This window comes from Crocodylus siamensis, chromosome 2 (genome assembly GCF_052110815.1).
Source record: "Crocodylus siamensis isolate JL-2025a chromosome 2, ASM5211081v1, whole genome shotgun sequence".
Classification (NCBI taxonomy): Eukaryota; Metazoa; Chordata; order Crocodylia; family Crocodylidae; genus Crocodylus; species Crocodylus siamensis.
In genome coordinates this window covers 267,576,250-267,588,741 of record NC_143396.1, presented here as the reverse complement: position 1 = coordinate 267,588,741, position 12,492 = coordinate 267,576,250, and the positions used below count along the sequence as shown (strand labels likewise).

Genomic DNA, 12,492 nt, shown 5'->3' with positions numbered 1-12,492 from the left:
CATATTAGCATAAATGCCCTTTGAAGTTCTGGGGATATTTTTAAACATTCAAATATAGAATATTGCTCAGCTACCCTTTTTGTGTTTGGCAATCCCATTCTCTGAGGTCCAGTATTTGTGTAATCCACCAAAATGCATCTATTTTAGTCTTTCCGGGAAGACTAACTTTGTAAATGCAACACATTGATAAGTTTTCTTGTGACTAATATAAAAATAAGCTGGAACATATCATTAATAAACAAGCCTATCACCCTTGTCTATCATCCCTAACTCAGGGACTGGCAGAGATTTGATTTTTGAAGATGATGCCCCAGCCTTTCCAAGGGACAAATATCATATTATGGTTATTTTATAAACTTCAGATCACATCAGTTGAATCATTTCACCCATCCCCAAGGCTATTAAAAACAGATTATTAAAATAGTACTGCAAGAAATTTTCAAATGTCAAAATAATGATAAAAAATAATTAACATTTCTAAAGAGAAAAGTATATGGAAAAACTACAACTTTCACACATTCTATTTTGAGCAAAAGATCTACTTCCAACATTTTGAGAACAGCTATGTCAGTCCTGCCTTGTATAAAATTGCTTTTGACAGACTATCGTTTGTGCTTTCTTAAACACTTTGTTGAATTATGGATAAATAGGAAAATAGGAAATAGACATGACAAAAAGGTGGTTGTCTCAATCAAAAAAATATTCTGCTGCTTCTGGATATTTGTTTTCAGCAACAAATTCTTTTAAAAATGAGGGTCAACCTCATTTTTTAATAGCGGGATACTCGCTCAAATGCGTAAGGTATTGTGCTCTCATTTTCCACCGGGCTGAAAACAACATTCCATATTAGACGCATAAAAATAACTGGCTCTGGTCTTGGGCCATACTGAAACATTTGGTTTTGGAGATCAACATTTTTGTCATCTTTCAATGGCAAATGACTTCGTCTCTTAGGCAATGGTACTCAGATTTTGGTAATACACAAGCACAAATTTTGTGTAAGTCATGCAAGCAAAAAAAGACTAACAAGGCATCATAGCAAGATACTAGCTTGTTTGTCACCAAAACATCTAGAACTTGGCTCCCAGAAGAAACTGTAAGTAGGTCTTATTCCTTCTCCAAGTAGCTCTCTAACCCCTTCTCATTCCGGTGGAGCAAATTGCTTCCCTCATCTGGGGACTGATGAAAAGCTGACTTGATTGCATAAATGGAGTAAATATTAGGGAGGGAGAAGAACAATTAGCACTAAAAAACTGTTGGCACAAAAACAAATAGGTGCACATTGGGCTCGTCTACATGTTCATTAATGTGCTGCGGCACTGTGCATTTATTTAGTACTTGTATAACCAAGTACTAAATAATTGTGCAGTAACCAGAGTTACTGCACAGTAGCACCAGCAAATGCCTTTTTGGTGACACTACTGTGCAGTAGCCTAATAATAGTAATAATAATAGTAATATATAATAATAATAATAATAGTAGTATAGTAATAATAATTACTAATAATAGTAGCATATTGGCACTGTGTGTGCTGTGATATGCTATTGCGCAGTGTTATTAGGCTACTGCGCAGTTAGCGCCTCATGTAGACATGCCCATTATGAATTAATTTAGAGGGAAGTTATAAAAAGGTTTCTAAGCATTAGAATAGTGAGGAAACAATAGATTTTAAGACTTAATCTTCTTATGTTTCTAAGTCGGATTATAACATGGTTGCCTACAATAGCAGAGACTGACCACAATAACTCCAGAGGTCGTCTCTAGCCTATGTCATGATATCTTGCTCTAGACTGTTGCTGGTGACTCTCTCTCATCTGTTGCTATTGCTACATTGTCCAGCACTCAAGAATTAGGCCTCATCAAATTAATCCCCACTAGAACATAGCGGGCACATTTAATATGAGATACTAACTAAATGCACAGTAACTGGTGCTACTGTAGCGCTGGCAGAAGGTCTTTTTGTGATAGTTAATGTGCAGTAAGCTAATTCTACTGCGCATTAGCGCATTAGCATAGTTTTTGCTAATGGTTGAACAAAGTGTCCATTATGGTTGAACAATGTCCTATGATGGAGTCAAGCATCCAAAAGAAACCAGTCTTCTCCAAGGTAAAACTACAGAGGTGTCCCTAGAATTCCAAAAGGTAGTGGAATTCCTCTTTCCCATCAGGGTCTTGGCTAGCCGAACTGGTCCAGTTTAGGGTGGCCCACCCCTGAAGTTACACAGAATGGACCTAGGGAAAATATAGACTGTATGCATTCTCACACTTTTTGGAACTCCTCGTGTAGGCAAATTATATAGGAAGGGTAATTTCTTTCCATTTATCCATAACGAAGGCAGGAAGTTAATAATAGCAGCCCCTTCTACATACTGGATGCATCTACACATCTCCCTATGGTAATATGACATACCAGGGCTACATACCAATCACACAGGTCTACACATGATCACTAGCTATGTCGTCCTAGTGGCACACTCCACACTATGGCAATGTCATGGGGAAATTTAAGTGTGCGTCGCCTGTACAGTGCTGTATGGGTGGTTACGGCACCATGTTTTAGAACTTCCAAAAGTACTAAAGCATGGTGCAGTAACAACATCCCCATATGGCTAAATGCAGATACACCCACTGAGAGGAAGCCAAATAGATTATGTTCCAACTCTAGGTACACTTAGTCCTATGCTTTAATCCCTATCTCTTAATTACCAGTTATATCCAATGACATGGAGTAGACATAGCCATACAGGGGAAGATTATGCCATTATCATTATAGAAAACTACACTCTGTTTTACAAAAGATGAGGAACAGAATTGCTTATCCTAAATAGCCATGGTGTAGTACAATTTTTATTATGTTTGGCACATCAGCAAATATAAGCAAACTATCAAGTGTACAGTACCTTTAGATATGCCATGTTCATTTGGGGGTTTTCTACATTCGTTTTATATAAGAGCTATAATAACTAAGGTAAGCTACTAGCTGTTTATTGTTACCAAGATCATCATTATTTTATACTCATCTATTTCATTCTATTTTATTCCAGAGTAATTTGAAATGAAGATGAAACCTTTTATCTTTTGGTGTTTGGTCCTCGTTGGTCTCTATGCCGTTGCCATTTGTCACCATATATCTGGCAAGCACAAAGATGAGAAAGAACTTCTGGAACACAGTGGAGCATACACATCATAAATCAGGGCTGCCCCACACGAGGCTCTAGTTACGCCGATTTTACGTTTAGCTTCTACAAACAGGTTATGCTAAAGGAACCTAACAAAAATATCTTCTTTTCTCCTATAAGCATCTCCACTGCCTTTGCAATGTTGGCAGTGGGTGCTAAGTCAACCACTCTGAATCAGATTTTTGTAGGAATGGGCTTTAACCTGACAGAGGTTCAGGTAGAGGATATACATGAAGGTTTTCATCATCTACTTTACATGCTGAATAAACCTGACAATGAGATTGAGATCAGTCTGGGAAATGCTCTCTTTACAGATAGGGGATTTAGGCCACTAGAGAAGTTTTTAAATGACATCAAAGCCTTTTATGAAGCAGAATTTCTTTCTAGTAATTTCCATAATCCACCAGAAGCTAAGAAACAGATCAATGATTATGTTGAGAAAAAAACCCATGGGAAAATACAAAATTTTCTTGGTAGTCTTGATCCAAGCACTGTAATGGTTCTTGTTAACTACATCTACTTCAAAGGTAAGACATTAGGCACACATGGATATGTATTTAAATTAGTCTTTGGACAGGTGAATATGATCTAAAGCAAAAAAATATTGTTTCTGCCTTAAAAAAAAGATAAACCACATGATAAGATAACAGAGTGAACTTCTCTGGCAGAACCAAATGTTCAGGACTTTGAAGATAAAGGTAAGAGGTGTTAAAACAAAACAAAACAAAACAAAACAAAACACGAGGCCTGAACCTTGGAACGTTCCAATTTTTTTGAGGGAGGTTCGGTTTGATTTGGACCAAACTCAAACACTTTTATCTCAGAACCACAGCACTTCCGAGTTCTGCAGCAAGGTTTTCAGAAGCCCTGAGATCCCTCGCTCCAGTTGGCGTGCCTAGGGCTTCCTGCTGTGGAGCACAGAACTGGGCACTGTTAGAGCCAGAGTTACCGGGACGTTCAGGCAGAGAACCTGAACGTTCTGGCTTGGGTGTCTACCCCCAAACCACAGATCCTGGGATCTCAGTAGCCCAGCCCTGACACAGTCCTCCTGGAGTGAGTGCCTGCTCATGAGCAACAGACACTGGCATTCTACCAGATACACTGCCTGGGCCAGGGCCTCCATGCTTCCACGGTTCCCAGCCCCAAGCCTGGGAACCCACTTCTTTCAGGATGTGTGGTTCTGGGGCCAATCTGCCAGATAGACTCTCCCAGAACCAGATGACTGCCACTCCCAGGATCCCCAGCTCTCGGGCAGACCATCCTCACAAACTATCCACAGCTGACCATCTTCTGCTTCCTCATCTCCACTGTTGACAGGAGGCCACACACTCCCCAAGTAGACTCATCAGGTGACCTGCTCCCACACTGGAGCCTTGGTGCTCTCAAAGTGCACAGCTTTGGGACAGGTTCAAATGAAACTTTACAAAAAAATTTCTGGTCAGCCTGAATACAGAGGAGAAAATTGTACTGATGTAGCCAAATGGGAGAACCAGCAGTTAGAGCTCAGATATTGATAAAGCAGCCTATTCTTCTTGATTAAAAAGAAACTATCGAAGGGTAGAAAAGGCTTGACAAGATCCTATGAACAAAACTTAAAGACAAATCTAATTAAATATAAGAAACAAATTTTTAACATGATAAGCTAAACTACTAAGGGGAGAAAGTGCTGGACTCTTCTGGATGTCTGTAGAGGATGACTTTCCAGAAGAGATACTTTAGTCAAACATAGATTACTGGCCCCGATGGGGTAGCGTGGTGAAATTGTATGACCTATGTTATGTTGGACATCAGCTGTTTTGATGTAATAGTCCTTTCTACCTTAAAATACCAATAAGGTTTATTAAGCTCCCACAATATGTCATTTTAACAGAACACCTGACTTGCAGACATACTTTGCTGCCTGCTGGGAAATTCTTCTCAATGAAGAATTAAAACAAGAAACGAATTGGGTCAATTCTATTGCATGCATAAACAGTATGCCATTTCATGCATTCCTTATACCGCTCTACCTAAAGTATAGAAAGCTCAAGGGGAGAGGAGTCTGACTTGTCATGGAGGCATGGACCTCATGTTGCCATCCTAAGGAGTGGTGCAAAATGAACATTTCTCTTATAGTCTTTAAAGTCCTAAGAGGGATTGTGTCTTTTTACCTCCCCCTGCCACACACACCACACTTCTTAATGTGGGGGAGAAGGGGGCATGTCTGCCTGTTAGCTCCTAATGTTAACTAGTATGAAGATAATTTTTAATTTATAAATTATTTTTGTACTTTAAGTAGCAATAGTTTGACTTCAAATTGGGATCCCCTGATTTAACACTAGAATAAACATACTTTCTTTTCAAATTTAAAATCTTTAAGGAACCAAAACAATACTAATTTATTTCCCTCAACTGCTGTTCATCATAGCTGAAGTTTATAGAAAAGCCATATAAAAAGAAAGCCATATAAGAAAAGCCACATATAAGCTCTGGCCTGGTTTGGTAGGTTACAAAATGAAAATTGCTTTTTAAAAATAAACTTTGATTCACTAAAACTCTCTCATATGAGCTTCTTACATTTGAATTACTCTGATTTGGATTAAGCATTTCTCTCTCCCTCAAATATTCAATTACTTCCTGTTTTTCATTAGCCTCTTGGGAAAATCCCTTTGCACCTATACAAACTACTGAGGCAGATTTTTTTGTGGATGTAAAAACACCCATTAAAGTCAACATGATGCGACAAGAGGGAGAATATGCAAGTTACTATGATAAGCAGCTGTTTTGTGAGGTGGTGCAGATACCTTATCATGGAACTGCAGAAGCAATATTAATTCTACCTGACAGTGGAAAAATGAAAGAAGTGGAGAATGTTCTGGTGAAAGAAACTGTGTGTAAATGGAGAAAATCACTTAAAACAAGGTAAGTCTACTGTTGTTGTTTAACAGATACTTTACTGTAGTTTAGGTGAAAGTCTATGCCATGGCAAGACATTAAATCACACAGCTTAGTTCAACATTCATTGTACTGATTAAGTAGCACTGTAAAATAGTCCCCCACATTTGCTATGAAGTAGAGCTTTGTGCAACTCTCACTCCTTGTACAGCATATACACACTGTGAACCAGTTTAGTAGTTCCTAGGTTGCTGTGACTTGTGGCCCCTCTACATGTGCAGGTAAAGGAACAATGGGATTTAATTCATGACCCACACAGTTGTGCCTCCTGCCATGCCACAGGTGATTGTGGGGATTGTATACTAGATCCCATCGTACCTTACTGCCAGTGCAGGGGGAGCCCAATCCCAGGTTCCCCCTGTACCAGCAAGAAGCAACTTTGTAGCTTATTCCTCTTTTTTACCTGCTGTTAATTGATTGATCATGTCATCAGGTGATTAACAGGTTAATCATGCCTTAAGTGTAACATGTAGAGAGGGTCATAGTAACTGTTGACTTTGTTGCTTTTTGGTTTTATAGGTATAGCTATTTTATTCTGTTAACAAGGTTAATTTACCCTCATGTGTCATATCCCCATGGGCAGAAACATGTTTCCCTGGAGACAAATAGCAGCGGCACATATTTGTGCCGCTGCTATTTGTCCCCAGGCATGCCCCCGCATGTGTGCTTTGGTGCATGGCAAATTGCCCTGGGTGGGGCAGGGGAAGCTGCGGTCAACACCTGGGCTAGCCACAGCAGCCTTACCTGGTATTCTGGGGGCCTTCTGGGGCTGCAGCGGCAGCTATCCAGGTGCGTGGTCCCTGACCAGCAGCCATGCTGCAGCCACATGTGCCGCACTTTTTTGACACTGTGATCTCCCATTGTCAACTCCCCGCCCAATACTGCTAATAAGCCATGTGGCAAATGCATGCACATGCAGCACGTGTGGTTTGTCATGCTGCAGACAGGTTTGTGGCATTGTCAGTTTCACATGCACATTTCCAGAGACGTGCCCATGTTGTCAGTGACTTAATCTTTAATCATTTCTTTTACCATTTCCACTCATCTTTATATTCATAATCCCTATACCTACACCATCATCTGCCTTCCCCTCCGAGCTCTGTCATTCCCACAAAAAAATGTTGAATGTATGACTCAATAACAAAATGAAATGATGGCAGTAAAAAGGGCATGTTTGTTCAAGGATAACTAAACCAGAGAGAATTTCCAGGCATGGAGAGAAGATTCAATTCTGTAGAAGTGTTCAATCTTTATTCAAATGCACAAATTACACAGCCACATACAGACTCATTTACTACCACAAAAGCACCACCAAACATTATTAAATAGCATGTACTGTAGAACATTATCTGAAATCTATGTACAAAATTTCACTGCCATTTTGCATTGTTGAACAGACGCATAAATCTGTACCTCCCAAGAGTCTCTGTTACTGGATCCTATGACATACAACAACTATTTGAGAAGATGGGCATTACCCAAGTATTCTCTAGCAATGCTGATCTGTCTGGAATCAATGGTGCACACGACCTACAGGTTACAAAGGTAAGTTAGTAAGCAGAGATGGTGATGTCTGAATTTATGTGAGACTATTTGAGGGCTTGATTTTGCTTCCAGTGACACCAGTAGGTGCTGGTTATTGGTCTTTTCGACACTATGGCACCAACATATTCATTACAGAGAACACACAAAGTTTCTAGACCCAGCTTTAGTATTTGAATGTTACTGTAATGGCCAGAATATTATGAATGGTTACATAATTATGAATGTTTACAGTATTATCCCAATGCTAATTTCAGGATACTTTCAAATTATTTTACTCATATTGAGTAAAAAGATGATTAAACTTATAGGGAAAACACGTCTTCCATATAATGAATAAAGATATAACAATCAAGTCCTCAATTTAAATGTTATTGACTTTTGCTATTGAGCTGTTCAGTTTTCCCTGTCAGGGAGAGTTAAAGTGATATTTTCAGTACTTGTAATGACCAGAACATTATGAATGGTTACAAGTACTAAAAACACCGTGTTAGCTATCCTTGACCAAGAGAACAGAATTGCTCGATCGCAACAGAGACAATACATTTTAAATTGAGGCCTGTTTTATATTCTTATTCATAGCAAGTGCATCTACACATGCAACTGATGTAAAACAATACACTCTGGAGCAATTTGAGCCACAGTAAATTATTCCTGGGTGCAGGATCAACACATGCACCTGGGACCGCAGTAATTTGAGCCAGCAGAGCAATTTATGCCAGGGACAGGGGCACAAGGGACCAGCCCCAGGCTCTGGGTGGCAGCAGAGGGGCTGGCTGGCACAAGAGTGCCAAATGTGCAGAGATGTATGGCTAGGCAACAGACAGGAATCTGGCCCACTGCTGGCTAAGCTGACTGGGCACAATTTATATCCGCAGTCAGCATTTACATGTGCGTTTAACTGCAGTTAATTACCCTGCTTTAAGATAGTCGGTGACAGTGCTATTCTACAGTGATGTTAATTAGTTTACTGCTGCCTAAGTCTGTTGCATGTGTAGATGGTGACACTTTACTCTGAAGTTAATTGATCTACTCTGCAGCTACGTGAATGTGGAGTTGCAGCCAGAGTAGTAACTTAATTGAGGACCCCCAGAGACCAATTAGAATTTGAGTGAATCCTGACCCCCCTTGAATTAATGGAAGCTGTGTTTTCCTTATATGTTTAATCAGCTTTTTATGAATAAATCATAATGTATGACTAAATCATGTTTAATCAGCTTTTTATGAGTTTAATCATCTTTTTATGAGTAAAATAATCTGAAAACATCCTAACATTATCACAGTGATTATTAAATCAGACTAGCGACCATAAAAAGCAAGTTCTCAGTGGTGTTCCAAAGCACCTCCTAGATGTTAAAAAACAAAACAAAACAAAATAAAACAAGAGCTAATGTTTGGACATACTGCAATATCAATCCACAGCATTTCATGCAGAAAGCCATACTAACAGAAAAAACTCTGGAGCTTGGCAACAGAGGTTCTTGTCACTGGTTATTTTGATCTTTTGGACACTACATTGGTCTTTACAATCTAAAACTACCAATTATTTGTGCTGTTGAGACTACTGGTGAAAGGAATTTGTAATGTTTAGCAAGCATCTAAAGCTCCCTTTTTTGTAGAGAGGAAGGGCAAGTGATTTGATTCATGTAAACCAATCTGTTTTCTTGAAAAATTACAAAGTTGTATTTATTCCTTAATTATAATACTGTTGAGCCTAATCCTAGAGTCCTAACAAAGAAAAAGATCCCTTTGCAGGTCAGGGAAGGTTTTCCATTCAATGACCTGGGTCTAGTGGGTCGTAGCAATCCTGTTCTTTTTTCTGCCTGTCTTCTGACAAAACAAGTTCATCATTGGCTTCTGTTTGCTGCCCAGATGCAGAGCGTAACATTTGTCTCATTTCTTTACAGGCGGTTCACAAGGCCCTGCTGAAAGTTCATGAGAATGGCACTGAGGCAGCAGCAGCCACAGCAATAATAATTAGCAAAGTTCATCAGCCTTCAGTCACCATTAAATTCAACAGGCCTTTCATTATGCTGATCGTTGATAAAGCATCTGCCACCATGCTTTTCATGGGGAAAATTGTCAACCCTACTGAAAACTAAGTGATGAGTTGCTGGATATATCATTGTGCAGATAGTAGCATATGTCCATGTAGTCTAGTAGGTATAACTATATCTAAATTTTAATCTACTTATATCAAAAACAAGTAAAATACGTGTGTGGCAGCATTTTTGCCTATAAACCTCTGAAATCTGTGGGCATTTATAGATGAGCTCCAGGGGGCGGGGAGGGGCATGCTAATTAGCAAGCTGTGCTAGTTAAAAGCACCCAAGCGTTACATGTATCAGAGTGAAAAATGGTGGCAGGGCACTTTGAACTAAAGCTTAACAAAATGAGCTTTAGTTTAAAGTGCCCCATCACCATTTTTCAGCATGGAGACTCTGATACACATGACGCTGGAGTCTGCTGGAGCATGTTCATTTCTGCATTCCAGCAGACTCAGTTAATCAGATCTGCTCCAACGCACTGGATTTGCAGAACTTGGGAGCAGCCTTGCTTCATGTCTATAGGAGCCCATTACTCCCCAAGCATGACTAGAGGTGTATCCAGAATATGTTGTAATATACTTCAGTTATCTGCTTGTGCAGGAATATTTTCCATTTCCCCCTGTTTAATCATTCCAATTCCATGAATATATATATATATATGAATCACTTGGAAATTACTAGATGCTTAAGCAAAGCCCCTCTGCTAAGTGGCATTGTCCTGAACAGCTTCCGTTCAGAAGCCACTTTGTCATCCTGGAATCCTGGTAGCGGTCATTGCACTAGCAACCAGGCTCTGGATTGTTCCAACCATGAAAACCAAAAAATTAGCAGCCCATCCTCTTCTTTTTACCCAGAACTATTGCTGATGGCCAGAACTTTACCTAATCAGTCCCCTCAGAGCCTTTTGTTCTCTAGTTTCCCTCATTCTCTAATGTACTTGTTATATTGCTTCTGTCAACCTGTCCTTCTCACATAATCCTACATCTTCCTTATGTCTCTGATAACCTGAGGAAGTTCCATGACATTAGAATACCTCTTCCTTAGCATACTGATGCCTTGTTATCTCTACAGGATCTGACAAGCAATTCATGATCCCTGTCCAGCTTTTATCTATAGGATATGAAGTGGGCATTATAGGTTTGATTAGAACAGCCAAGCCAGCAAGGCAGGCTTTCTTAGATACTAACATTAGAGATCAGGATGAGGAAAGATGTGCGAGGACTGATGTGAGAGAGCTTGGGTGTGTCTATCTTGTAATTAATTTGAAGCAATAAACTCCAGAGCTTATTGTGCTGGAGCTTATTGCTCCTGGGCATGCCCCTTGAACATGCATGTAGGACCGCAGCACATTGAGCCGGGTTGGAGGAATCCCGCTGGCAGAGAGCCCGGGGGTTCCACCTCCCAGCCCAGGCTGCTCTGACACAGCTCAGTGGGCTGTAGAGGGGCTGGCTGGGGCACAAGGGTGCTCCAGTGTGAGGCTAGCTGGCAGGCAGCTTGTGGCATCTCTTAGCCATGTGGAGATTGGGACCCACCTGATATAATCTGATAGAAAAAATCTGATCTTTAATGGGTAGGTTCCATGTTGATGAATATATGATTTTCTACTTTTTGCATGGTACCATTTAGAAAGATTTTCCTCCACTGCAAATCAAGAAAGAGATGAAGAAATGAGACTCTACATAAGGCAATCCCATAAGCATGTGCTATAGTTCAACCCTATTCAAAACAGCATTTGCATAGGAGCTTTAAAAAGTAAGGCAAAGGTTTAGGTGCTGTCCTGAATCAAGAGAGCTGTGCTGACTATCAAGAGCAGAACGGGGTGTGCTTCCCAAGAGATGTTGCAATATATCCATGTTCACAGTCTGATTCATCCATGTTTTGAGCAGATCAGGTCTCAAAGTTTAACAGAAGAAAAACTTTGTTAGTGAGTGCAACTATTTCTTCTTACAACATTGGTGCTGGAAAGAAAACAAACTGTATTAAGTCATTCTTGGATCTGTATTTTTATATGGATGAGTCTCTTTATACATGAAGAATCTCAGCACACAGATATGTCACCTATAAATAGACAGGCTTGCTGGTGACAAAGGAAAGAGTCCATCAGTGCTTGCTTAAGTTTTACCATCCATGTTCACTTCAACTCCCAAAAAACCTGCTGATTTAATCATCCTTCTATAGACTAGCAATTTCCTTTTCTAGAGCATTCAGATTCTGTCTCTTTCAGTCATGAAATCATGGTGGAAGTCATTTTAATCATAATATACTACAAAGTGACATTTTTAGTAGGAAGATTTCTATTAAAGTCAATATAATACAGGAAAATGGCATTGACTGTGGATGTCACTATGAGATATATTACTATAAATACCGCACCATTGTTTATTCTATGTGATGAAGGAAATGTGAAGAAAGCAGAGAATGCTCTGCTCAAAAAACCTCTTAGATTGCATCCACACGACCAGGCACAAGCCTCTGGCAGCATTGCAAACCCCTCTGAGACACTGTAAGACACATGTGCACAAACAAAAAAACATTCCCCACAGGGGAAGGATTGGGGGAGCAATGGAGGACTGGGGCTGGGCAAAATCCCTTGCAAAAACAAAATATAAATTAGATACCACAGTTCGCTGTTCACCATATTAAAGAAACAGGGAAATACATAATCTAAATGGTTGCTTCCTAAATTAGAGCAAGCACACAAGTAGCTGAAGTAAGGTAAATATGGTTCATTTGGTGACTTTCAAACAAAAGAAAACTCAGGGACAGAATCTTTATTAAGAAAGAAAAA

General features: G+C 39.8%; 1 protein-coding gene across 1 annotated transcript; it reads left to right on the top strand.

The window, feature by feature from the left end:
- Positions 1-3,051: 3,051 nt before the first annotated feature.
- On the top strand, positions 3,052-12,026 carry LOC149872163 (alpha-1-antitrypsin-like). Its single transcript, XM_090033948.1, has 5 exons — positions 3,052-3,171; positions 3,213-3,707; positions 5,811-6,081; positions 7,512-7,659; positions 9,564-12,026. The coding sequence occupies exons 1-5, from the start codon at positions 3,057-3,059 to the stop codon at positions 9,756-9,758; spliced, it is 1,224 nt and encodes a 407-aa protein (XP_089890074.1). The 5' UTR covers positions 3,052-3,056; the 3' UTR covers positions 9,759-12,026.
- Positions 12,027-12,492: the final 466 nt, after the last annotated feature.

Coding starts and splice junctions, on each gene's coding strand:
- LOC149872163 (XM_090033948.1), top strand. CDS start 3,057: ATGAAGATGAAACCTTTTATCTTTTGGTGTTTGGTCCTCGTTGGTCTC. Junction 3,172..3,212: donor GAAAGAACTTCTGGAACACA/GTGGAGCATACA, acceptor GCCCCACACGAG/GCTCTAGTTACGCCGATTTT. Junction 3,708..5,810: donor TAACTACATCTACTTCAAAG/GTAAGACATTAG, acceptor GTTTTTCATTAG/CCTCTTGGGAAAATCCCTTT.